This window comes from Eulemur rufifrons, chromosome 1, assembly GCF_041146395.1.
Source record: "Eulemur rufifrons isolate Redbay chromosome 1, OSU_ERuf_1, whole genome shotgun sequence".
In the NCBI taxonomy this organism is placed as follows: Eukaryota; Metazoa; Chordata; class Mammalia; order Primates; family Lemuridae; genus Eulemur; species Eulemur rufifrons.
Genome location: NC_090983.1, coordinates 17,883,116 through 17,909,584, shown reverse-complemented (window position 1 = coordinate 17,909,584; position 26,469 = coordinate 17,883,116). Strand labels below are relative to the sequence as shown.

The 26,469-nt window shown below is 55.9% G+C and overlaps 3 protein-coding genes across 5 annotated transcripts; 1 reads left to right on the top strand and 2 right to left on the bottom strand.

Moving 5' to 3' along the window:
* Window positions 1-94: 94 nt before the first annotated feature.
* AAMP (angio associated migratory cell protein) lies at window positions 95-5,310 on the bottom strand. 2 transcript variants are annotated; one of them, XM_069467192.1, is made up of 11 exons: window positions 5,117-5,310; window positions 4,498-4,656; window positions 3,664-3,783; window positions 2,890-3,029; window positions 2,486-2,630; window positions 2,093-2,176; window positions 1,863-1,978; window positions 1,609-1,712; window positions 1,366-1,456; window positions 1,019-1,173; window positions 95-577 (listed from the first exon to the last, which is right to left on the bottom strand). In XM_069467192.1, exons 1-11 carry the CDS (start codon window positions 5,235-5,237, stop codon window positions 502-504), a joined length of 1,311 nt encoding a protein of 436 aa, XP_069323293.1. In that variant the 5' UTR covers window positions 5,238-5,310; the 3' UTR covers window positions 95-501. The 2 variants fall into 2 exon arrangements, with proteins under 2 accessions (XP_069323293.1, XP_069323302.1); XM_069467201.1 differs by having other exon boundaries at window positions 4,498-4,653.
* Window positions 5,311-5,668: 358 nt separating this feature from the next.
* On the top strand, window positions 5,669-8,169 carry LOC138390625 (probable hydrolase PNKD). Its single transcript, XM_069479969.1, has 3 exons — window positions 5,669-5,752; window positions 6,528-6,696; window positions 7,789-8,169. Exons 1-3 carry the CDS (start codon window positions 5,686-5,688, stop codon window positions 7,979-7,981), a joined length of 429 nt encoding a protein of 142 aa, XP_069336070.1. The 5' UTR covers window positions 5,669-5,685; the 3' UTR covers window positions 7,982-8,169.
* A 1,965-nt stretch (window positions 8,170-10,134) lies between these two features.
* On the bottom strand, window positions 10,135-26,065 carry TMBIM1 (transmembrane BAX inhibitor motif containing 1). 2 transcript variants are annotated; one of them, XM_069479591.1, is made up of 12 exons: window positions 26,021-26,065; window positions 16,523-16,763; window positions 15,252-15,352; window positions 14,480-14,544; window positions 14,236-14,289; window positions 13,705-13,755; window positions 12,810-12,849; window positions 12,515-12,552; window positions 12,264-12,351; window positions 11,880-11,975; window positions 10,736-10,789; window positions 10,135-10,346 (listed from the first exon to the last, which is right to left on the bottom strand). In XM_069479591.1, exons 2-12 carry the CDS (start codon window positions 16,722-16,724, stop codon window positions 10,200-10,202), a joined length of 936 nt encoding a protein of 311 aa, XP_069335692.1. In that variant the 5' UTR covers window positions 16,725-16,763; window positions 26,021-26,065; the 3' UTR covers window positions 10,135-10,199. The 2 variants fall into 2 exon arrangements, with proteins under 2 accessions (XP_069335692.1, XP_069335784.1); XM_069479683.1 differs by lacking the exons at window positions 14,480-14,544; window positions 16,523-16,763; window positions 26,021-26,065 and having other exon boundaries at window positions 15,252-15,344.
* Window positions 26,066-26,469: the final 404 nt, after the last annotated feature.

The following is a 26,469-nucleotide window of genomic DNA, read 5'->3' as shown; positions in this document are numbered from 1 at the left end:
CATGGAGCAGATCTGGAGGGGAGTGTCACCCTGGCATGGCCCTCACTAGCTCCTCCTTGCTCCCAGCCACCACAAAATCCACACAGACGCCGTCTCTGGGAAGTATATTTTATTTACATTTTTAAAATCTGTAACTAGTATCTCTTCCTCCTTTCCACCCCCAGAGACCTGGGAAGGGAAAGAACGGGAACCTCAAATACCTACTCCCCACATACAAACACACACCCCCATGGCTCACACCAGCAAGTGAAAGTGAAAGAGACAGAGGCCTCAACGGCCTCGGAAGGGCCCGCAGGGCCTGGGCGGGGGGAGGGGAGGGGGCCCAGGGCTGGGTCTCTAAAGAGAAGAAAAGGACAGAGAGGGGGCAAGTCAGCTGAAGGGGTTGGAAAGTAGTCCGAGGCCCCCTCCCCTCCTCTTCCCTCTGTACCCTACCGCCTCTGCTGGTGGGGGAGCTCCCTTCGTCCCCCTCAACACCAGACACAAAGGCAGGGGCTGCAGCCATTAACGGTCGGGTCTCTGGACACAAAATACTTTCGCTTTATGGTCTCCTGACGTGGTCACCACCAGGGAGGCATCTCTGTAAACAGAAAGCATGTGGGTGAAGGGACCGGATGACCAGGGGACCAGCCCAAGCCCACCCTAGGGCCTCCTCCAGCACATCCTCAATGCTAGACTCCGGTGCCTAAGGCTGTGCTGACACCTCCACGTGACCAGCAAGTGGATGGAAGAAGGAAAGCCCAGCAGGGAGAAGCACGGAGCTGACTCGGACAGGGGAAATGGATCTCAGTCTCCTACCCCTGTGACTGGGATGTGAGACCCTGGGTAGGTCACTGTCACCCACTGGGGTGGGGGCTGGATCAGCAGTGACAACTCCCTGGGTTGTGAACCCTCCGGCTTCCCAGTATTGCTGCCTCACAGGGCGCAACCAGGCCTTGGGCCCAGCTTCCCCCAGCAATCCCCTCCCATACCCCAGGGACCCTTTCAAATACAGAGATCCAGCCCTCGCCCATGCGCTTACTTGCTGAGGGCGAAGTCCAGGATCTCGGCTGTATGGCCCCGGTAGTCAGTGAGCAGGCGGCCAGTCCGGGCATCCCAGAGGCGCACGATGCCATCCAGGCTGCAGGTGTAAACCACAGCGGTGCCTGCCTCCCACAGCAGCTGCACGATGCCCGACTGCCCCGGGTGTGACAGATGCAGGGTAAACATCAGGGTTAGGAGAGTGGAGAGGCATCTGTTCCCAGCCCTCAAGAAGGGACAGCCACAGAGAAGGACCAAGCAGGAGCCAGGCCTGGGGAAGATGCCCCCAAAGGCCTGGGCTTCCCCATGGCCACAGCCCATGGGGAACCCAGCTCCAGCTGCCCATACCTGGTGCTGACACTGATGCCTAAGGGTCTGTGTAGACAGGTCATAGATGGCCAAGGTCCCATCCAGGTAACCAACAGCTGCCAGAGGCATCCTATGCCAAGGAGTACACTGTGAGGATGCACATGCCCTGCCTCTACCGGGGGCACCTGCCTCTCCCTGGGGGTCCAGCCCAGGCACCCCCAACAAGCCCCCTCCTCCCCCACTCCACACCGTCTCCGGCCCAAGGCCCTGGCTCACACTCACACGCTGCAAAAGCCCAAGGACTCCACTGAGTTGGACTCACTCTCCTCCCCTTCTCCCAGGTTGGGCTGGGAGGCCACGGTCTCAGGTCTGAAAACGCCTACCACCTATAAGCAACAGAGGATCAGAGGGGGCCTGGAATCTCGGTCCTCCAATAAAGAGAAAGACGGTGGGAGGGAGGCGGAGTGAAGAATGAGAAAGAAAGGAGAGAGGATACGGGAGAGCAGAAGCCCAAGCCAGGCTCCAGGTCCACTCACCTTGCCAGTGGTGGCACTGACCAGCTTGGCCTGGCAGTCCACAGAGCCAGTCAGGATCAGGCTGCCATCCTGATTGGTGGCGACGCAGGTCAGAGGGCCCTGGTGACCCTCAGTCCCTAGGGTAGAGCAGGGGGGCAAGACAGACTTCATCCTCTCTACCCTCTAAGACCTGCCCTGGGTTCTCAGCCCCGCCTCAGGGCCCAGGTTAACACTTCCCCCACCTCTGATACCTTTCAGTACGTGGATGGGGTTTCCCTGCTTCAGGTCCCAAATCCTGATAGTGCCATCTTCATAGCCTACCACAGCTCTCTTCCCTAAAGGGCCAGAGGCCCAGGTGAAAAGAAGACAGAGCGTGCACTCAGAGACAACGAGCAAGGGAATGGGGGAAGGGGAGAGGCGAGAAGAGAGCAACGGCACAGATGCTGCCCCAGGGAACACAGATGAGACCCAGTTCAGGGCAGGAAGGAGGTGCTGTCAGCTTTGGGGCCTGGGAGGTCAGCACTGAGGCCAAGAGCAGGCCTCAGAGTTTGCCAGCTGTGGCCTAGGAGGGAGCTTAGGGAGGTGCCTAACCCTGGATTCAACCTCTGTACCCAGGAAGGGACACTCAAGGGAGCTGCTCTCACCATCCGGGAGGACTCGGCCACAGGTGGCTGGGCAGTTGGGGCCCTGGAAGGTCTTGCAGTCACCATTCGGGACCTTCCACATCCAGGTGTTGCCATCAGCCGTGCCCGCCAGTAGGACAGGTGCCCGAGGGTGCCACTCCATCCACTGGGCAGGGAGGAAGAGGCAGCAGGGAGGCCCATCACCCCATCCGACCTAGAAGCCTGCCCCACGAGCCCCACCTAAGGTTTCCCTGCTTCTGGGGTCAGCAGGGACTTTCCAGGTAACAAGTATAGACACTCTTGCTGCACCTTGTGTGGTACACTGGCTCGGAGCTGGCTTGTTCCCATAAAGGTAGGACTGGCCCCCCAAGCTCTCAGCCCCCAACCCAAGGCCTCAGAGTTGAATCCCACTCTGATGATCTCACCTCCAGGTCTCCTGCTTCAAAGGACCAGACCTCCTCTTTGGTGTCCACCTGCCACACTTTCAAGAGGCCACTCATGTCCCCTGTGGCCACGAGGGTGGAGTCGTGGCTGAAACCAGCACAAGTCACAGAATCTTTATGGCCTGCAAAGAAAAGTGGGCAAAAAGAGAAAAAACTATAGGGTACCGACTGCTGGGGGCACACGACCCCGTATCTGGCCAGCTGAAAGGACTAGCGAGGAAAAAAAGAGGGGCAGGGCATGCTGGCACACGCCTGTAGTCCTAGCTACTTGGGTTCAAGACCAGCCTGGGTAACAGCAAGACTACATCTCAAAAATAAATAAATAAAAGAGGGGCGAGCCCCAGTAGAACAGGTGACAGAACTCACAGCTGCTCCAGAGCCCCAGGAGCCCCAGGTATCTCCAGCAGAGACACTGCTGGCCCCCTCACCCAAGCATATCCCAGGCCTCCTATCTCTTACCACTTCTGTTCACTCTACACCTCTCCTTAAAACCCACATCCCCCCTCCACCCAACTACTCCTACACCAGTGTCACCTCCCCAGGCCTTTCCTAGACTCCCTCGGCCAATTAGTGCCTCCTGCTCCTGAGCCTGCAACAGACTATTATATTCTCCCCCTTTGTGGCCCTGGAGCCCAGCACAGAGCTAGCACAAAACACAGGTCACTAAATAGCTGTTGGATGCACAACCACTGCAGACCAGCCCCCTAAGATCTCCAAAGGAACATGACCCCCCAGGCCTCTACCCTGGCCCCTCACCTGCACACTCAAAGAGCAGCTCCCCATCGCTGAGCCTCCACACAAAGGCTTTGTCGTCTTCACCCCCCGTCACTGCCAAGGTGTTGGTCTTGGGATCCAGGCTCACACAAAACACAGATGCTGTCCCAAGAGGTAGTCCACGGGTAAGGGGACAGAGCTCCTACCTAAAGTTCTGTCCTTCAGAACCTTCAGGCAGCCCACCCCTTTTCACCCAAAGCAACTTGACTTTCCTTCTGGAAAAGAATCCAAGTCCTTCTAAGTTTCAAGAATCAGGCTGTTAGAGAAAGCCTTCCCCTAACTCGCCAAACTCAAGTCCTTCTCCAGAGCAGATGCACCCTATGTGCTGCTCCCCTCACCACCCACACTGATGGCATGGACGAGGGGTACATGTGCAGGGCTTGCAGTTCTCAGCATGGGGTACCACCAGGCTGGGTACAAAGAAAGCCAGGAGAGCATCGTGTTGTGGGTTTCTCACTAAGAACTGGTATTTGAGAACATTATTAAAAATTCGTTCATAAAGGTACCTCTAATTTACACTCAGCTTACTTTCATTAACTCTTACCAAAGATAACTTTTTAAAAGAAAACTAAGACTCAGAGAGATTAAGGTTAGTGGGCATGTAAGAGAGGTAGGATTTGAACACAGGTGTCTCAACAGACTCCAGACCCAAGCTCTCACCCATCCCACCATAATGCACCCTACCTGTGGCTCCTCCAGGGCAAGGCCAGTATCTTTCCCATCTCTGGGTCCTTCATAGTGCTCTGTCCACGGCAGATGTCTAATGCTCACATGCCCACCTGGACTGATTTAAGGTGGATCTCCTCAGAGACCTACCTGAGTGCAATGCAAAGGTGACCTCGCTATCGTCGGGGCCCTCCATGCTGCCGACCACTCCTTCCTGGGGTTCCAGAACCCAGCCCTCCTCATTGCCCTCTTCCTCTTCTTCCTCTTCCTCAAAGTCCACATCTTCCATCTCCTGCGCCAGATCATCTGCTTTGAGGAGAGGGTTAAAAGATGGGGCTCAAGAGGCGGTAAGAGGGAGGGAGAGAAGCGTCAGCAGGCCTGAGGCTGGGTCATGTGGCCAGAGGGTAAGGAGGAGTCAGACACACAGGGTGCAGCGGGGGCGAGAAGCGGCAGGGAGGAGGGGGCGTGTGGGACGGAGGACGGGAGGCCAGGTCTGAGGACCTGGAGCTGGCCAGCGACGGTGCAGGAAGGGAGGGCCTAGGGGATGATGGGAAGGGGGTGTGTGAGGGGAAGGGCCAGAGGAGGCGTCAGGGAACCCCCACCCCGCCAGGCCTGAGAACTAAGTGTGGGGGTTGGGGAGGAGGACGGAGAAGGATGTTGGTAGGAATGACCGGTGGGATGTGGAGGAGAGGGGGGTAGCAGCAAGGGTCAGAGGCCATGGGTGAGCGCCTCCTGCCTGCCCCATGGCCTGAGGAACGGCAGTTCTCACCCGGGTCCGGTGGACCGGGATCCAGTTCTACCACCTCGATAATCTCTTCATCACCATGGAAGCTTAGGGTCTCCAGTGGGGGGGTGTCAGCGGCAGCCCCGCTTTCCGATTCGGACTCCATGCGGCGCAAGCGGCCGATCCACTTCTCCGGGCCCAAACGCCTCCCAGAGTCAGCTCTGCGCGACGACGCGGAACTCGAGCCCCTCCTCCCGGGAGGAAGTAGGCGTAGGCGACTCCCCGGCAGGAAGAGCGACGGCCCTTCGGCCACTAGCGATAGGGGTTGGCTGGCTGAGCCACCAATCACAGGGCAGAGTTGGAAGACCGGGTCGGGGCGTGGCGGAGAGAACCCAAACTCCGCCCCACCTGACTCCGCCCACAACAGGAGGGAAACAAGCGAGCGTGCGCGCCTCCGGGGTCTCCTGGGAAGAGTAGTTCTCGCGGGTCCGCTCCGTGGGTTTCTGGGAGTTGTAGTTTCTGGCCTGTAGGCAGGACGGAAGGAGCGGGGGAGGCCCCTTACGCAAACTACAATTCCCGGCGGGGAGCGCGGCGTAGGGGGGTGGGATCTGAACATGGCGGCGGTGGTAGCTGCTACGGCGCTGAAGGGCCGGGGGGCGAGAAATGCCCGCGTCCTCCGGGGTAAGGAGAGGGACCCCGGGGAGGGCAGGACTGCAGGAGATCCCTTTTCTTTCACATCTCACCCAGCGATAGCAGGAGGTCAGGGCTGTCTATTCCTGCCCATACTCCTCTGCAGGATCTTAAAGAATCTGGGGGTGAAAAGATGCTCTCTAGAGATCACCCAGTCCATCCCCCTGCCTTCGGGCTACACGACACTTCTGGGGTCTTGCTGCAAGAGGGAGACCCAAGGAAGCCTTTTAGACTCCCGCGCTCCAGGTGTTTTACACTCACCGCAGTGCAGAGGAAAGAGCCCCGGGCTTCTGGAGGCTTGGGTTCTAGCCCCGGATAATTAGCAGTTTGACCTTGGGAGAAGTAGTTCGTCTCTCAGGGCTTCGGTTTCCTCTTCTATAAAACGAAGGGATGGAGTAGACTATCTTTAAGCTCCCTTCCAGTGCTAACATTCTGTAGTTTTAAAACCTTTTCCCGGATCTCTTTCATACGTCTCATGTGAGTCCCACTGCAGTCCTTCCCATCCTGTCGTCTGAGATGAAGAACAGCGAATCTCGCCTTCCTCGCACCAGGGTGATGAGCCCGCAGTGACGTGGAAGTGGCTTCCAAAAGTGCCACCTCGATGGCGATTTTCCCATTTCCCTTTGGATTCTCCCTGGCACTGTTACTTCAGACTGCAGTCGCTCCCCTTCCTCAGATCTCAACCACTCCTCCCAGCCCTTATCCCTCCTCCCCTTTTTCTTTCTCCTCATCCCCTCTTACTGACCTTCCTTACCTCCATCCACAGGGATTCTCTCAGGAGCTACGGCTAACAGGGCTTCCCACAACCGGACCCGGGCACTGCAAAGCCACAGCTCCCCAGAGTGCAAGGAGGAACCTGAGCCCCTATCCCCTGAGCTGGAATACATTCCCAGAAAGAGAGGCAAGAACCCCATGAAAGCGGTGGGACTAGCCTGGTGAGTTCTAAGTGAGTTTAAGTTGCCCACTAATGGGGATTGGCATCCAGGGGAGGGCAGGACTCAGAAACTTCTCCAAGTTTCAGGTCACGGTGAGTTGAATCCAAAGTTGTGTGTGGAAACAGATTTGCTAGTTCAAGGATCTGAATTTCAGAGGAGTGGGACAGGGGAGGTGGGAAAATATGTGGAAGTGGGGAGAGAGTGGGTTTTCTGTGGAGTAAGCTGAGCTGATCTGATTCACGCTTGGGTCCCTGGCCTCATCCTCCCTTTTGAGAGTTTGGGGTGAGACCCAAGTTTCAGTAATTAGTTAATTGAGGCTGTGTGAGATTATATTAGTTGTGTACAGGGCCTAGAAGGTATTACACTGTTATTTGGATGCAACTCTGACCTTGATACCTATTATTGATCAAAATTAAAGGGAAAGGAGGATGAAATTAACATTTTTTTTCAGCACCTGGGGTGTGCCAGTGCTTTACCATGTAATGTTTTAGTTTTCTGAGATTAATATTACATCCCCATTTTACAGAAGAGAGAACTGAGGCTCAGAGCTAGATTTTCACTAGGTCTTGTGACTCTGTGCTCTTTCCCCCATACCAAGCTGCCTTCCAAGTCGCAGTTACTCAGATTAAGAAGGGGAGTCTGAGAGGGGATGTGGGGCAATTAGGCAGATGGGGCCTTTGCCAAGACTCAGGGAAAGAGGCTGGGTGGCCTGGAGAATCACACACAGGCGCTATGGCAGGAGTACAGGGCTCTAGGACCCTTTCCAGAAGCTCAGAAGAGCTGAGGAGTGTGGGGCTCTAGGGAAAAGGAGTGAAGAGGTAGGCAGAGACCCAACCACAGTGGGCCTTTTGTGCCATGCCTAAGAGTTTAAACTTGGCCAGAAAGTGATGGAGAGTTGTTACGGGGTTTTAAGCAGGGCAGCATTAGGATCTGATTTGTGTGGGTCCCTCTAGCAGCCAGCACGGAGGACGAATTAGACACATGAGATATTGCAAAATTCATACAGTTGATAAAGCTAGAATGATTCTCCCCAGCGCCTCTGGCTCAGGCTGGGCCCCTCCCCAAACCCCGTGCACATCTCCCCACCCCTAGGGCCATCGGCTTCCCCTGTGGTATCCTCCTCTTCATCCTCACCAAGCGGGAAGTGGACAAGGACCGTTTGAAGCAGATGAAGGCTCGGCAGAACATGCGGGCGTCCAACACGGGCGAGTATGAGAGCCAGAGGTTCAGGGTCTCCTCCCAACATGCCCGGTCCCCTGAAGCTGGGCCCGGGGTGCAGGCCTGAGGAGTGCTGCAACCCTTGGCTAGACTGTATCATTGACTGTGAAGTCCTCGGGTTTGGCCGGGATTCTAGCCCTTACCTCTGAGGTCCACCAGAGGGCGCGCGAAGCCCAGGCTGCTGCCAGCCCCCGCCCCTCCCACACCAAGGAGCCAGCCAAAGGCAAATAAAGTTATTGAGTGGAGTGAAAAGGATCCAGGTCTGGGTTTGTGAGTCCCTTGGGACGGGAGGGGCAGAGGGTGGGGCTGGTTACTCATGTGTGCTCCCTCTCACAGAAGAGCTCAGTGTTCCCGGCTGGATGGTGGGGCAACCACAGAGACTTAAGTGCAACAAGCCTAGGCTCAGGCCCTGGGGACCAAGCCCTCAGAGATGCTGGCAGGGAGGGTGGGGCTCTGCTCAGCCTTGACACAAATAAAGAGAATCAAAGAAGGCATTCAGGGTGTGGAGGCAAAAAAAGCACTACTCTTGGCTGAGTCCAAATGACGCAACATCTCTGGGCCTCAGTTTCCTCGCTTATAAGAGATTGGACTAGTGATTTCTAAGTTGGAGTTCTGAACCTGAACCTGCAGTCCATCCCCTCCCCCATCTGCAAAATTGCGTGTGTACATACAGCTTTGTGGGGAACAGAGTTCATAGTTCTCGTGAGCTTCTGGAAACGGTCCATGGCACAGAAGGGGTCAGCACTCTGGCTGAGAGGTCCCTTCCAGATCCAGTGTTGCAGGGTTGAGCTCCCCTGTCACCAGCCCATCACATCCACCCCCAGGATGTGCTGCGGAGTATTTATTTACCCTGGAAAAGGTGGGAAAGAACAAGGCAGAATGCAGAGGTAGGAAGTGGATGCTCCGGACACAGCCAGACAGATGCTCCCAGAATGAGCTTTCAAGTGAAGAAAACCAGAGCCGTACAGGGTTTTAACATCTACACATAAAACTTTATTACATTTCTAGTTGCGTCCCTTTGCGTGATACATTTAGCATCAAGTACTTAATAGAGAAATCCCAAGTATGTCCTTGGGCTGATTCGGTTTCCACCCCCACCCGACAGACTGACCCTCATCCCCCCTTCCCCATTCCAGCTTGAGGCACTTTGATATTACAAAGAAATCGGTGGCTGGCTGGAGAGATGGGGCTTAAGTCAAAAAGCTCCCAGTGCAAGTTAAGAACAAACTGAGAGAGGAAATCACCTTCCCCTCAGGGCCCTCCTTGGGTTAGCAAAAGGAAAGAACACAGAAGTCATCTTGGGCACCACAGTAGGCTTCAGTATGTCTCAGGCCAAGTCGGGGACTCCAAAGCATTTTCCTTGCCTCCCCCACCTAGTCTCTTTTCCCCCTGGTTAATTCCTGACCTCACTCATGATCCTTAAACCACCCCATTTCCTAACCTTTGCCCCTCACTTCCTCCGAGCTGCCTGAGCACAGAAAGCAAGAGGTCACTCTGACCAGAGATCTCAAAAGCACCTGGGGAGGCCCCAAGCAGCTTTGGAGAATAGGGATCAGTTGGCTACAGCCAGTCTGCTCTCTCTACCACCGTCACAAGGCAGCCCTGGGTAGATGCTGCTCCATACTGGCCCCTGGAGCTTCACTTTGCTCACTCTCTTCCTCCCCTCCATCCCTGGGATACCCAGATAAGCAATATACACGTGTCACTGAAACAAGAAGGGGCTGAAGTGAGGAGACTCCGGGGCACAGATTGCTTCTCCTTCCTGAGCTAAAAGGTGCCAAGCCAAAGGAGTATAGGATAATGGTCTATATGTCCAGGAAGCTGGGGACAAAGCTTGCTGGCTTTGTTGAGGGTGGGAGAGGAAACAGCTCCAGGTGCCTAGCCTAGAAGCCTTTGGCAGAGGTGGGAGGGGACCCTCATTACCTTGAAGTCACTTCTACCTTTCATATTCCCTTTTAGCTACAGAATAGGCTCTTTTCATCTTCCCCCGAACCCCAGCTGTTAAGAAGAATTTGGTGCCATGTATTTGGAGGGGAGAAGACACATCTTCAGCCTAGTCCCTGCCAAGCTCACCAAAGGCAACAGTTAGGCCCCAGCTCCTCCTTCCCCACTAGGTACTTCCCCATCCAGAGCCAGAGAGATGGAGACCACCATCTCCAGGACAGAAAGGAAACTGGGCATACTACTTGAGGGGAAGGAGAGGGGTCTGAGGCCCCAAGCAGTCACAGGGCACAGCCCTCTAGGGAAGGGAAAGCCCAGGGTGGGGTGAAACAGGGGGGTGCTCCTTAATTGCGATCCCCCACCAGCTGCAGCACAAAGGTGAAGATGTAGACGATGTCTGTGTAAATCTGCAGGGCACCAGTGATGTAGTCCTCCGGGCTGATGGTGTGTTTCCGGTTCCCCAGGACCAGCTGTGTGTCGTAAGCCAGGAACTGCAAGGACAGGGAAGCCAGAAGTGAGAACCCAGAGCTCAGTGTCCAAAGCTTATTTCTGGTCAGCAGATTTGTCCTAGGAGACTATGTGCCATGCAGGGTGCTTAGGGGACACACTAATGAACAGCATAACACGTGGGTTATACCCTCGAGTATATCACAGTAGAGAATAGGAAAGAGACACACTGTCCTCTATAATAATGGCCTACCAAGTGATCCAATAGCAGGCAACATGAACAAGGGATGGTGGGAATGCCCAGAAAAATCACTGGAACCTCTGACAGTGGGGAGAGGAAAGACCAGCTATACCCCACTCCCTGCCTCCCAAGCAGCCTAAATTCATGCTCCATCCCTTCAGCTCCCCTTCCTAGAGTGGGGCAGGGACTTACCAGGGTGAAACAAATGGCCCCCAGAGCGGCGTAGACCATGTGGAGCCAGTAAACCTGGGAAGGGAGGACAGGGGATGGCATTAGAAACCTTAGCACAGCACAGACCAAGGCAGGCCCTCAGCCCCAGCTTCTCCCTGGGATTCTAGCGAGAGAGCGGGTAGAGCTAGGAAGCTAGCTTTCCTACTAGACAACTAGAAAGACTACTGCCTTTCTAGATCCTGCAAGAAATTTAGCATGGTGGTACAGTTGACTAGAGAGAGCAGTGGCCATCCTACAAGGGCCATATAAAGCCAATCACAGTACCACAAACATTTGCACAAATTTTTTAGAAAGGTAAATGTAAAAAAAAATGAATTGATCAAAAATAAAACTAATCACGGCATCTTTTAGCCAAACCAGTCTCCGAAGTTAGTCAAGGTACTGAGGTGTCCACTATACTTCTGAAGAAACGAAGGCGGCTGAGTTCTAACTCTGGACGGGGCAGACCCCGTCCCGGTCAGCATTCAGTAGAGTGTTCTGCGGCCCAGCCTGGGAGGGACAGACCAGGGGCTGGGGGCTGGGAAGGAAGCTCCCCAGCCACTCTGGGGAGTGTTAGAATCAGGGGGCACCCACGGGACAGCCTGTGTGACACTCCCATGGGTGCCTGTCCACAGAGGGCAGGGCTGGCCTGGTGAAGTGGGCAGGCCGCCCTCGTGTTCACATGCTGCCCCTTCAGGACTGTGCTCTCTCAGCCTAGGGGCTCATAGACTCCCCCAGCTGACTGGAGTAAAAGATGGAATGGGATCCAGAAATCCCTAAGTTCCCTCCCACCCAAGCCCACCGTCTCTGTCCTCTGGGTTCCTCTCCCAGGCTGCCTCCTGGAACCTGGTCTCAGCTGTCAGATGGATCTAATCCACCCCTTCCCGTAGGAAATCAGTGATCCTGTCCCCGGCTTCAGGTGCTGTGGCTCCCAGGGCCAAACAGAGATTACACCCTCACCCAAAGGATAGTGCTTCCGTGTTGGTACCCTTGCTAGCCAGGACCTGGAGGCCAGAGCCTGCCCAGAGGCCTCGCAGGCCCGAGAGGGGGCCCGCTATACCGCGCTGTACAGGAAGTCTGCTCTGAGCACTGGGCTCACGGCCCCCAGCTCTCCTGGGAAACTCACGTATTTGAAGTATAGCACAATGCCAGTAACAATCCCAGTCACCATGAGCACAATTCCCAGGACACAGAAGAGGCCTGTACACGAGGTGAAGTCCACCTGCCAGGAAGGGAGAAGAGGGCACCTGTCAGACGACTGCCACAACCAGCAGCCCAGCCAGACTGGCCTTGCCGCCCCTGCTGGGGCGTTCAGTGCAGCCTCCTAGGGGGCATGAGAGTGACCATGGCGTTTTAAGGACAGACACGGGAAGCAGTTTTATAGGTGCAGATGAGGGGAAAGAGAAGAAAACCCGTGGCACACTGAGCTCTGGGCCCGCCCGGGCCTGTTCAAGTGCCAGGCCTGATACGAAAGGGGGTGGTGGCCAGGGAAGGGCCCCCATGTCCTCACCTTGGTCTGAAAGCAGAAGATGGTGACTGAAATGGCCACCACAGCAGTGATGATCATTGCAATTATGACGGCTTTGGTTTGATACATACTGGGGGGGAAAGAAGGAGTTAAGAGAGGCCAGAGGCATGAGCCATGTACAAATGACTTCAAAATCACCACTTCCAGAAGGCTCTTGCCAGCCCGGGAACACCCCACTCCCCCACAGTACAAGGTTCCCAAGAGTGTAGTGGTTTGTCCCTCCCTGAACGTACCTGGAAATGGTGCCCGTCATGAAGCCCATGGCAAAAGTCTAAGGGAAGGAGAGAAATAAGAGTGAAAAACACTTAAAAAGAAAGGCAAGGCCCTGGGGGAATGGTCACGGTGGCCTCCCAGAACTGGGGGTAAATGTGACCAAACTGGAGAGAGGCAGCCACAGAGGAGACAGAGCGGTGATGAGGTGAGGGGACAGCCAGGGACATCCTTCCGCACTGGCATCCCCATCCCTTCCCTGGGACCAGCCCTCCCTCAAACCATCTCCACACCCTCCTGCTACCCTTCCAGACTCACAAAGAGGGTCAACAGGATGATGTTCCATGGGAAACGGCGTCTGAAGCGAAAGAGAAACCCTGATTAAATGACTTGGCTGGCCAGGCAGTAGCAGCTTCTGCGGCAGAAGGAAGCGCTTGGCTCCTGTGCTGGAGGATTAAGCCTTGACTCCAGGGAGGGGAGGCTGGCTGGCCTTTGGCACCTGCTCAGGTGTTCTATGCAGGGACAATATGGGGCAGTGGGACAGACGTGCAGTGTGGAAAGACCTGAATTCACGTGCAGCTCTTACACTGCCTGCCTGCGTGACTGAGAAAGATCCTCAGCCTCCTTGAGTCTTGGGTTCTTCCTGTTTGTTTTTTGGGTTTGGTTGGTGGTTTGTTTTTTTGTTTGTTTGTTTGTTTTTTGAGACAGGGTCTCACTTTGTTGCCCAGGCACAAGGGCAGTGGCATCATCATAGCTCACTACAATCTCAAACTCCTGGGCTCAATCAATTCTCCTGCCCCAGCCTCCTGAGTGGCTGAGACTACAGGCATCTATTTTTTGTAGAGATGGGGTCTTGCTATGTTGCTCAGGCTGGTCTTAACTCCTGACCTTGAGCCATCCTCCTGCCTCAGCCTCCCAAAGCGCTAGGATTACAGCGTGAGCCATGGTGCTCGGCCATCTTCCTATTTGTTAAATGACCGAGATACCACATATTTGCAGGGTTGCCATAAGAATGATAGCTAGATAGACCCTGCACACACAAGGTCCTTTTACACGCTGGAACAGTAGCTGCCATCATCATCATCATCATCATCATCATTTCTTATAAGTCTCCATTCAACTATTATCAGGAATCCGTTTTCTTCCCAAACTACTTGGCCCCTGTCCCACCCCCTGCCATCCCTTCTCATTGTCTAAGGTCTCTGGCACTCACCTGGGTCCTTGGCAACAGGCAAGGGTCAAGTAGGTGACGAGGAAGACAGCACTGGGGAGACAGAGATGAGGGAGTAGTCTACGGGCCCCAACCTGCCTCAGCCCCCTCTCGGCCCCGCCTGGCAGCAGCCCCAGGCCGATGGGTTGCTGGAGGTCTGAGGGTAGCTGCTCAGCAGAAAGCAAGGATGAGACCACCCCCGCCAGGGGCAGTGAGAAGCTCTGAAACACCAGGTGTGGGCCAGGAAGGTTTAGGGAGGCCGCAGCAGGCAGGCTAAGAGAAGCGGAGGTGGCGGGGACTGCTGTCCAGCCTGCATGTTGCCACCAGAGCGCCCCGCCCCGCTCCCGTGAGTTCCAGGAGTCTGCACTCATCTGGGCACACACACCTGCACTCCCCGGCATGAAAAACTGGCACCAGCAACCTGGGGGGCCCCCTCCAAAAGCATTTGATCCTGCCCTCAGCAAAGCTGTCAGCCAGCAACAGAGGCTGCCGCCCTCCTCCCGCTGGCCCTGGGCAGGGAGGAGCACCACTCACTAGGACACGTAGTAGACAGCTGTGTTTCTCCTCACGAAGGCGCTGACCGGTTCCCTGTGGGTCGGGGGAGGACCACAGGAGTCACACCATGGCTTGTGTGACGCCACCAAGCCCACCAGGCAGCCCAGGGCTCCACCTTCTCTAATCACCCACGGTCACTCCGAGAGCGGGCCCCACACAGCCCAGCTCCCAGCAGGCGACCCCGACACCCCAGGGCTGGTAAGGCGGCGAGGCAGAGACTCACACGAAGGTGAAGATGGCGATGATGGCCACCGTGAGGAGGAGCTGGACGGAGATGATGGAGTAAACCTGGAACACAGGCAGGGCGGGGGTCACCATCCTGCATCCCTGGCCTCTCCCAGGAAGCTGCCATCCCCCAAGCCAAGGAACCCAAAGCCCACCGGACCCCTGCCACTCCCTGTCCTGTTAGTGGTGGGCGGGGCCGCTTGTTAATGCTGAAGTATCTGATCTTACCTTGTTCCCACTCTGGAGCCCTCCCCAGCTGCAGCCTGGCCCGGAGGTGACCCCGTGAGGCACCTGGCTTAGCTGCTCTATCACCTCCTCCTTGCCCACTCTCGGGCTCCCTGGCTTCCCCCTCCTGTCCAGCACCTGCCTCGGTTACCACCAGCTCGCCCTGCCTCGCTGCCAGGGCTCTACCCGTGCGGCCGCTGCACTTCCAGCGTTCGGTCTGCACGTGTTGTGCAGCTGTGAGCTGGGGAGGGTGGGTTACGAGCAAGTTGGTCATTTCTGGCTTCAAGTTGCGTACAGTCTAACGGGAGAAAGATGTCTGGGGAAGGAGGAACACTTTGGCAGAGGCCACCCAGGAGGTTCTCCCAGATTGAATCTGCTCTCCCAAAACAAGGTCAAGAAGAGAAGAGCAAGAGGAGGAGAACACTGGGATCAGAGGAGCCGAGCACCCCTCTGAGGAGGGCGCAGGGCTAGAGAAGGCAGGCAGCCAGCATGTTCCATGGGACTGAGGGGCCCCGGGCACACCTGCCTCCCAGCCCACATCTCACCTTTCGGATGAAGGTGTGTCGGACTTTCCGGTCATCCCACTCTCCAGGCCCGAAGTTGTCACTCACTGCTCTCTCCTCCCCATCGTAGCCCTGGCCCGGGCCTAGGGACAGATCACACATAACCAACTGGGGACCTGGGACATGTGGCCTCAATCCCAAAGCCTCCCTGACACTGTCTCAAACAAGGTCTCGAGTATCTCCAACCAAAAGACAAGTGTTATAACGCAGGAACTCCTCGCCCAAGCAGGGTCCTCTAGATGCCCTCAGAGCCACCCAGAGCTGGCCTGTCACGAGAGGGCTTAGGTGTGGGCCATTCCATCAGCACGCATCTGTGCCCAGCCCGCGCCACTGAGGGCAGGCGGCAGGGTCACAGCGTAGGCAGGAGCAGGCCTTGGAGCCTCAGTGGGTGTAGCTGGCTGGGGCAGAGTGGGGCACGCGGGGATGGAGGGTCAGAGGAAAGGAGGTAGCAAAGTGCAGGATATGTGTGTGGGGCGGGGGGACACAGGGTGAAACCGGTCTGCACCCGGCCTCACAGAACAGACGCGTCCCAGGTGTGTGTGACTGTAAGCTATGACGCTCCGAGATGCACACCAGCACACACATCCAGACGAGCTGGCAGGACAATCGCTGCAAAATTCCAGAGAGGTTGCAGGGGCTCCAAACATTCCTTGGATGCCTTTTGGGGAAGTGCGTTCAAAATCTGCATGTGAGCCACCCAGGAAAGGAGTCTCACTGCATTCTAATCTCACCTCATTTCTGACCAAATAGAGCATTTACCTGCCATGACGTTTACCAAATTTGCTTCCAAATAACTTCTGGATGTTTGCAAAAATCAGATTTTACCTTAAAGGATGAGGATCTCTCAGCACCAAGGATATTAATATTAATTTAAAAAAAAAGTGCTTTGGGTTCCAAAGGCAGTTGCTAAGGAAGACATGGAGCCTGGGTGGGTGGCAGGCACCGCGTTGGGCAACAGGAACGGTCTCCGGGGGTATGGCTCGGAAGTCATTGCTTCACCCAACCACACTGTCTCCCCTGGGGCGTAGGTTCTGGTACGAGTCTCACGGACTCGCTGTCCTTGCTGAATGAAGTGGCTGGGGGACAGGTGCTAAGGGGGGTAGCAACCATGGCAAACAGAAGGAGAGCTCTAAACGGAGACGCAGGGAAAGGGAATCAGAGCGGAAGTGGAAGAGACAGGGATGAAAGGTGGCCTCATCTGCTCCAAGTGTCGCCCCTCCCACCCACGCACCATCTGCCCTTCAGACACTCACCGTAGTGCATGGGCATCGGGTGGACGGGGGGCATGGGCTGCGGGTAGCCAGCAGGGTGGCCGTAGCCAGGCTGTGGGTAGCCAGGGTAGGCGGGGTACCCGCCCGGCAGGACGGACGGCTGCCCATAGCCCCCAGGGGGCGGAGAGCCAGGGTACAGGGGGTTGCGGTCTTCATACGGAGGTGGGGCACTGGGGTTGGACATGGCGCTCAAGGGCTGAGGGGAAACCCCCGCTGCTGGGACCTGAAATGGGAGACAAGGACAACAGTCATGAGTGCCCAGGCCCAGCTCCCCAGCCACCCGGCCCCCTTCCAGCCCAGTCCAGGCTGCGTCCATGGAGGAGACCCTCCTATTTTCTCTCTGGATCACAGCCTGTCATTCGCTGTCCACAGACACTTCCCCACCAGCTAAGCCCCTGCCCCTCGCGACTCTCCTCACTGCACCAACCTGGCCCTGGGAGAGCAGGAGGAGGAGGGTCAGCTCGGGAGCCCAGAGGAGCCACTGAGCTTCGGCGCTGGGGGAGGCAAGGACAGGGCAGCCCAGGACTCCCTGTTCTCAATGAAGAAAACCTTCCGGGCGGGCGCGGTGGCTCACGCCTATAATCCTAGCACTCTGGGAGGCCGAGGCAGGAGGATCGCTTGAAGCCAGGAATTTGAAACCAGTCTGAGCAAGAGCAAGACTCCGTCCTCTACTAAAAATACAAAAATTAGCCAAGTGTCGTGGCACGAGCCTGTAGTCCCAGCTACTTGGGAGGCTGAGGCAGGAGGATCGCTTGAGCCTAGGAGTTTGAGGTTGCTGTGAGCTATGGTGACACCACGACAGCCTAGTCTGGGTGACAGGGCAAGACCCTGTCTCAAAAAAAAAAACAAACAAACAAACAAAGAAAACCTTCCAGTGTTGGGCTTGACAGCAGAACCAGAGAAGAAGCCTCCTGGTGACTCACAGGGCCAGCTGCGACCCTTTCAAAGGGTCAGCCCCACCCCCAAGGCAGCTGCCAAGAACATCAGCCCTGAAAGCCAGAGCTGGGACAGAGCCAAGGCTCAAAGTAGAAAGTGAGGAGGAGGAGGAGGAGGAGGAGGAGGAGGAGGAGGAGGAGGAGGAGGAGGAGGAGGAGGGGGAGGAGGAGGAAAACAAGCCAGCCCCAGTGCCAGAGCTGCCAGGCCCCAGGGGGAAGGGGCCAGTGGGCCAGTGGACCAGGGCAGGCTGAGTCAGGGGAGCTGAGAGGCTGGGCGGGAGGGTGCACAGAGCTGGCCGTGGGGGCTGGGAAGCTGTAGGAAAGGGCAGGCCTGAGACAGGACTTTCTGGTTCGTTCAAATAACAGCTGTGGCGTGTTAGAAAGGCATGTGGCAGCCTGTGACTGTGGCTGCTGTCTTCACTGGCCCTGCTAAGGACTGGATAGTGAGTGTAAGGCCCCAAACCCTGCTAGCAGGGGGAGACACACATCTGCAATCCCAAGGTCTCTGGAATCACTATGGTTTCTGCCTGCCTTCCCCCAGGGCAGTGGCTAGCGGGGAGGGGGAGCTGAGGAGTCAGGCCACAAGACCGGAAGAGCCCCACAGCCAGGGGGCAGGGCGGGCAAGGAACCCCAGAAACAGAGCTAGAGGGGACCCGGAGGTTGTACAGCCCCGAAACGTTCATTTCAGATGAGAATCAAGGCTCAGAACAGTGAAGTGACGCCCAGGATCACTGAAGTAGCAGGTTAGTGGCATAACCAGAATCGAGGCTTTCAGGATCCTGGGCCCGTCCTTTATGTCACGCTGTGGTCTTATGCCTTCTCTGCCAAATAAACATCCTCTGGCCTGGCATTACCCTGTGAGGTGGCAGAATTAGAGATTTGGGAAAAGCTAATGAGGAGGTCCCTGGAAGGCCCCTGTGTCCCTGGTGAGGACAAGCCTTGGCAGAGTCTGAGCCCCTTGACAGTGCCACCACCTCTCCTAGTGCATCCCCGGGGGCCAGACCTTTAGGACCCCCGGGGAGGATACCCCAGACCCAGGTCAGCGTGCCTCAGAGCCTCTGCTGGAAGCAGGAGAGACCTGCCTCTCTGTTTAGGACACGATGTGCAGCTCGGGAATCAGATGAGGACTGTCTTATCTCTTCTCTCATGACAACTGGGATGAGGTGGAGAGGGGACGGCGCACGGAGGGCTGGGAAGGGAGCTTGAATGACAGGTCAGGTGCCTAAGTGGGTTATTTTGAGGAAAGCCGTTCTCCATCTCCCCGGAGTAGACGGGATCGAGCCAGAGCGAGAACGTCAGGTCAGAAATAAGAAGTGCCCTCCCAAGGGCGAGGAGGTGAGGCGGCAAGCCAGGCACCAGTAGGGCAGAGTGGGGGAGACGCCACGCAGTGGGCAGAACACCCCAAAGAAACTCGGAGCGAGAGAACGAGGGAAAGGCAACAGAGAGTGTTGGGAGCGTAAGATGCAGAGATTTGAACTGTTTTTGAAAATGTCTTGGTTTATGTCAGGGTAGGAAAATAATATTAAGTAGTTGTACTATGTGAATTCTCTTAATAGGATAAAAGAAAAAAGACACAGAGAGAAGCTCGGCCCTGTCTTCCCCTGGAGCAAGAGGCTCCCCTTCCTGGGACCCCTCTACCTGGCCCCTTTGCAAACACACTTTTGGCTCCACAAAAAGAATGGCGTCCTATTTGGAGGAAGGGGTGTAGGGCAGGTCACCTTTGGAGTAGGGGTGTCTGTCATTATTGCCATCAGCTCAGCACCCCAGGCCCATCTGACGTCCACCATCAGAGGGGCGGTACACAAGTGGCTGGGTGAACTTGGCACAAGAGGCACTGGCCGGAAGGGCCACCAAACCATGATGTCACTGTGACCTATCCCTTCACTTCCTTGGGGTGCACCTCTGTGAAATGGGGTGGGGCAGGCCAGATGATCTGTGAGCCCACTGCCAGCTCTGACAACAGACTTTGGTCCTGGACATTGGGCTATGTAGGGCCTGCCCTCTGCCTGGCCAGACATCTGCCCCTCCTTCCCACCCCTAAGCCACACAGGGCAAACAGGTCCCTTCCCAGACCAAGGGTGAGAGGTGACTCAGGGAGAGAAGGGTCAGCCTGGGATGGGCCACCAGGACTCCGGGGTTCTAGACCAGCCTTGCAGGCTGCTGACTCACAGAGATGCCCTCCTGCGCTCCCCGGCCCTCCCCTTCACGCTTCTGGTGTCAGAGGAATTCTCCAGTAGGCCTGCCTGCTGGGAACACAACAGGTCCCACTCCAGTTCTCTGGGGCCTCAGCCACCAGCCTGTCTACACCAGAGACCACCACGGACCACTGAACTTCACTATGCCTCAGTTTCTTCACCTGGAAAGTGGGTTCACCACTAGTAATAGTACCCCCCACAGACTTCTTCTAAAAGTTAAATGAAAAAATACAGATAGAGCACTCAGCACGATGCCTAACTCCTGGTAAACAGGGATAAATGTTGGGTATTTTCAGTTATTATTTCATTAAATCCTTTCAGTGATCCAGGGTGAGTACGGTTATTACCATTCCCATTTACAAATGAAGAAATTAAGGCTTAGAAGAATGGAGTCACTTGGCCAAGGCTACCTAGCTAGGGTGGGATGAAGTCAAGACTGGAGGCCCAAGACTGACTCCCCAGGCCCTGTTCCTAGTCCCTCAATTGGGCACCCTGTCCTTCCAGCTTCTCATCACTGCCACCAGGGCTCCCCATCTGAGACCCTCTTGTGACGATGGAAAACCCTCCACAATGCCACAGGGCTCAAACCCTGTCCCACAGCACGAGGAGAAGAGGGTGGTCCAGCCACAGAGATTCATAAAGGTCAGAGCTGAACAGGAAGCTCACTCACCCAAGGCAAGCCAAGCCCTCACCTCACTTCACCCACCAGACAGCCACAGTGCAGGGAGGCAGTGACCTATCCTCAATCACAGAGCTGGCCCTGGGGCCAGGACGGGCTGCGAGCTCTCTGGTGTAAAGACAGCGTAAAGACAGCTGGGCGCAGGAGAGGAAACCCCCAGCATTAGTGCCCGTCAGGGGAGTTTCTAAACTCAGCCACACCTGCCTCTGAGCAGTGCCAAAAATACTGTCTGACCGCAGGAGCCGCTGGGGCCCAGGCTGCCAGGCGTGCAGCTTCGCAGCCTGCTCCCAGCCGCTCCCATGCACGTGAGTGCCCTGGCCACCTCTCTGGGGATGAGGATTGGGGCTGCCCCTGTCTAGGTAGCAGGGAAACGGGGAAGCAGCCAGGTTTACTCTCCCAGCTGTGTCTAAGGGTGGGGCCTGGAGAAGATGGAGAACAGAAGGAAGGAGGGCAAAGGGCAGGGAGGGCATGCCCGGCAGTGAGGGAGATGCCCAAAGACCAGACATCAGGCCTTCAGGGTTCTGCTGGTGCCTCCTGGAGGGACTCAGAGTCCCAGGGGCTAAAAAGGACCTTTAAGGTTCCCACTGGAAGCCCAAATTTTCCTGAAATACAGTAGGCATTCGGCTTCTGCTGGAACCAACTCCAGTGGCTGGGAGCAGGCAGCTGTGTCTGCAGCAGCCTGAATCTCTAGATCTGTCCCCTCTCACAACACCTGTGACAGCGGCATTTGGACCCTGCCCCTCCTTGACCATTACAGATCTACGTTTGTTCCTCTCATGGCCCCAGTCCCCTGTCAGGAAGGAACCAGAGTCCGCACTTTCTCCTGTAGCACCCGAGACTCAGCCGTGGTGGCAGCAGAAGCGGGTGGGCTCAAACAGCAGGACTTGCTGGGTGTCAAGGTTTTCAGGTCCAAGGGCGAGAAGCCTCTCCTCCCCTGGAGCCGTCTGGGTGCGGTGACCCTGCTCCGCCTGGTGAGGCCCAGGCTTGGACTCTCCTGGGGGCATCTGTAGGGTTAAGGCTCTGGAATCTGCAGAGGAGGCCTGAGCTACCGGGGTTCCAGCAAGAGGGGGTGTGTGTTGGAGGGAGGGATGGAAAGGAGCAGCTGACGGGCCCAGGCAGCCTGCCCTCCTCCCTGCCAGGGACAGTCGCCCAGAGCCAGAGTGGAAAGAATAGCTCAGAGTGTGCATCTCAGGAAACCCCACCCAGCAGCGCAGGAGCACAGCTGAGCCACCACGCTCAGATCTCTCAGACATTTCCTGTTTCCTTCCCTCCCTTTTCCTTTACCTACCCAACTCAAGAGGATAAAACTGAAGGGACCTAAACTGAAATATCAGAGCTGGAATGGACTTTCGGAATCATGTGGTCATGTGACAGACAAGGAACCCCCGGAGCCAAGAAAGGTCCTGCTCCACCCTAGGGCCTCTTGGTCATGGGTTTGGAACTTCCCTTCCCGGTTCTGCCCACTGTCTGAGAGCTCAGTGACAGACACAAGCACACACCCCCCCTCAGGAGGAGCCAGAACAAGCCACCAATCCCTCCGTTCTCTAGTGATCTCCTGGCTCAGTAGTTAAAGGCTGCCAGCCCAGGACTTCCCGCCCCCAGCTCCACCCCGCCCTCCAGCCCCATCTCTTGCCAGGCAGGGCGGCCTCTTCCTGGAGACAGAGGGGCAGCTCCCAGCTCCAAGGAGGACCCAGGCACCACCGTTCCCCCATCACCCTAATCTCTGGAGGCAGAATCCTGTCATCAGGGTGCTAATCTCAGAGACCCCAGCCAAGTCAGGAGTCAGCCGGCCTGGGAGCCTGGGAGCACGTATGAGGAAAAGGAAGCCATTAACCGGCTGGCGGTTGCCACTTCTGAAGAGCAGGCCCTATCCACCTTCTTCTTTGTGTTTCTTTTCAGTTGAGCTTCAAGATCAGGAGGGAAGAGAGGCAGAGGAATTCAACAGATAATTAACAACCCGCATTGGAGACCTGGGGATGGGCAGGGAAGAGAACTACTTAGAGTAGTAAGTACTAGAAGTACTTACTAAGCAACTAAGTATAAGTACAGGCTGAGTATCCCTCATCCAAAATGCTCCAACATCTAAAACTTTTTGAGCACCGACATAACACTCAAAGGAAATGCTCCAATGAGCACTGGATATCGGATTTTCACATTAGGGATGCTCAACCCTTAAGTGTGACACAAATATTCCAAAATCTGAAAATATCCAAAATCTGAAGCACTTCTGGTCCCAAGCATTTTGGATAAGGGACACTCGACCTGTAGTAACTACGGCACATCTGATCCTCACTGCAGCCCTGTCAGGTAGATATTCTTACCCCCACTCTGTCGGTGAGATTCAGAGAAAAACAGATCTAAGGTCCCACGGCAGGCAACAGCAGAGATGGGTCCAAATCCAGACCTGATGTCAGATTTAAAGTGCACCCCTTTGCTTTACACCCGGCTGGAGCAGAAGCCCCGGAGACGCCCCCGCCAGTCACCCGCGTGAATGGGTAGCAGCTGGGACAGGGGTGAGTCGGTAGAGATCAAAACAGCAGAAAAGAGCTGAGCAGGTGTATTGCTGAGGCCAATTCCTTTTCCCTGCGGAAAGTCGCTCGGTCTGATGCCTGAGCCTGGGTTAGGAGGCAGGGACCTGAGTTTTTGTCCCGGCTTTGAAAGGCAGCTATGCTCACCACTATACCACCAACACTTGTCCCGGCTTTGGTACTGACTCCATCGTGTGACGTGAGTCACGGTAGGCCACTTCCTATCTCTGGACTCAGTTTTTCAGATGAGTACACTGAGTAGAAAGATCAAAGGCCACTCTGACTCTGCCAGTTTCTGATTCTGAATGAACTGCCTGACAGAAGGCTTCAGGGCAGAATGACACACCTCCCAGTCTACACTGGGGGTCACTACTGATGTGCAGCTGGTCAGAGGACATCCGCAGAGACAGAAGTGCATGGCACGTTCTAGGTATGGGGATGGCCATAACTCCCTCCCTCCCAAACTGCCCCCATAATGCCCTCTGGACCCTGGCCAGTTCCTCCTGGGTGCTCAGTTAGCCCAGAGCCTACAGAGAAACAGCATGACACTGTAGAAAAGAAAGAGTATGAGGCAGGAAGTCAGGAGACCCGGGGTCATTAACTAGCTGTGGGAATCCAGGCAAATAACTTCCTCTGGCCTCCCTTTATCCCTAAATCAGCCCCTCTGAGGCAGAGGAATAGGGACTAGTTTACTGGAACCAGAAAGCAGAGAGACAGAATCACCTAGCCAGGAATTTCCCAGACAGTCACGCCCCAGGAGACCTTAATGGATAAGCTCTGGAAACAGAGGAGTCTGAGAAACAGTCCACATCCCCTTCTGGAAATTCACAAGGCACAGTGGCACATTCTGTCTCAGAGAAGTCCAGCAGCAAGCAACTCTGCCCAACTTTGTTTAACCAAGTGTTCCTTCAAACTTTCTTAAGCCTGAAACACGTCCATCAAGGTGCACCTGTTAATATCCTGTGGGATGCGGATCCAGGCCTCCTTGTGTTACAGACAGACCCAACCCTGGGAGTAATTCATGTCCAACCTCCTCAAATCTTAAAACCCCTGTGCTTATACCAAGTGTGCCCCTCAGAGCCGTCGCATTAAGTGCCAGGCATGCCCTCCTTCAGGGAGTCATCCCAGTGCCAGGATCCTCTGCAATTGTCCTCCCTTCCCCCCATTCCACACAGCTGCTATTATAACTTCTACGGTGGGATTTACTGCCAAGGGCTGGGGGACATGCCAGCCGGCACAGAACCAGGAAACTGGTACCTGCTAACCTCACCTCTGTGTACTGGGGAAGTACAAATCATTATACAAGAGTGAGGACTCATTATACCTTCCTCCCCGACCAATGTATTGAGAACGCTCTAGGTACCCACCACTGTGGCCTGTGGACTTCTGGACTTTTTTTTTTTTTTTTTTTTTTTCTGACTCTACTAGAACAAAAAGGATTTCATTTCTACTTCAAAACAAGTCTCGGGCTTTTGCCTAGAATCCCAGAATCTTAGGGTTGGCAGATTCTGTCAAGGTCAACCTTTGCGCAGCATTCCCAACAAAATGCATCCAGAAGGCCCCATCATGGTCAGCCACGCTGTTAGCAGAACTTCCTCCCAGAGAGTTGTATGAGCTTCCACTCTGGTCCTCCCAGTTCAGCCCTCTGAAAACACACAAGTATGTGTGTCCCTTCTCTGTGTCTTCTGCTCACTCTGAAGGGCCCAGAGTGAGCAGTTTTGGGGCTGGAGGTGCTCTGAGGTTGGTAGTTTCTGGCTGAGGCCCCCATTCTCAGGGGAGGAGGCTGAGCTGAGATGGCTATTACCCCAGCTCGTGACATTAGGTTCTCCTGACACTTACAGTATAACCCATCATTACCTCTGTGACATGCTCATTTTTACAAGTGAGGCCCTGATGTCATAGCCCAAGAAGACGGAGGCAGTCCAGGCCCCAACATTGTGTGGTCCTCCCACTTCTTTCTAAGCTATAAACCAGTTCTCTGGGTCCTCATGACTGGAGAGACAAGGAAGGCAGGCAGAAGAGAAGTATGTTTCTCCCTTTGCCCCAGACAGCACCCGGCTCCCTTGCTACCACTGGCCAGGCCAAAGGCACCAGCTTTGAAACCAAAGCTCACCAGTGAGATGAATATTTCAGAGCCCAGAGAACTGGACACCTGAGGGCCCTTCCATGACATATGGCTGTGACCCTCATTCCCAGGCCCCGACTTGTCCCACATCCAGGGTGCTCAGCTAGAACCCCAAGCCTCTAGGTACTGCACGGAGGCCACAGTGGAGTGAGGAGAATGGAGACTCCATGGGCACAAGAACGGGTGCAGAGCCCACAAGGTCAAGGCCAAGCCTTCCAGCAGCCTCCCCTCTACTTCCTCCCACTCACTGTTCCCTGGCTTCTGCCCCAGTCTTCTCCACTTGGTTTCCCTTTCCCCATTTCACTGTTTTGTTTTTACTCTCACCCAAAGAGGTCACCAGGAGGATGGCACTTCCCTGAGCTTTCTGAACCCAGCCCAGGCAGCAGCACCTGGAAGCAGGACTGGCTGAGGGCAAAGTCATGGTGACAACGGTTGCTTCTCCTTAGGCTGCTCATTGGCTTCCACAGCCAACTCCAAGCTAGGACCCTCATTCCCCCACCCCTTAAATATTCACCTGTCTGCACCTAGACTGTTGCCAGGGCATGCAGGGGCAACAGGGGGTCGGTGCCAGGACCTGGTCTGTCTCCCTGCCCTCTTCCCACCAGCAAGGGCCATGAAAGTCCCCATCCCACACACAGCTGGCCACTCTGGGGCTGCCATGGTGGGCACGCCCTGCGACAGACAGGCCACTCGTGCCAGTAAGCGGGGACCCTGGTCCGCTCTCCGGTGCCCACAACACGCAGCTCAGCTCCCAAGGCTAACCAGGTGCCACACGCCTATCCGCCTACCCTGGGCGCACAGGGATAGCGAAACCCCCAGCGGTCAGGGCGAGAGATCCCCATTCTGGCGCGGGCTCCTTGGGCTGGGCCCCGGCCCGAAGCTAAGTCCCGGGAGCGGGCCCAGCCGCCCGCGCGCTCCGAGAAAGTTTGAGGACCTCAGCCTGGCGCCACCGCGGCCCTTGCCCCGTCCCCACCGGCCCACAGTCCCCCATTCCGCCGGCCCCGCCACCCTGGCTTGCCTGCGCGGTTCCCGACGGAGCGTTCCGGGCCTCCGGGTGTTGCGAATCCTGCCCGGGCAGGGCTGGGCTGGGCTTGGGCTCCGCGCCGCGCCCCGCCCCGTCGCTCCTGCCCCTTGGGGCGGGGCCTCAGGGCGCCGCCAGGGGGCGCAGGGGTCCGCCCTGGTCTGCGCGCCTCGGTGGCCCCGACGACGGCTTGCGAATAACGTCGGGGGTTATTTTCGGATTAAAGGCAATATAACAGGGCTGGGAAGCCGCAGCGTGCTCAGCCCATAAAGGCATTACGGGATTATTGATGGAAACTTAGAAAACTCACAGGAAGAAAATAACTTTTTCTTTTTCTTTTTTTTTTTTTTTTTTGAAAATAACTTTTTCCACCCCTCCCAACTCCAAGGGGAAAGCGCTTGTTTTGGGTGCTTCTTTGCCTGTTATATTTATCTATGTATTTTACT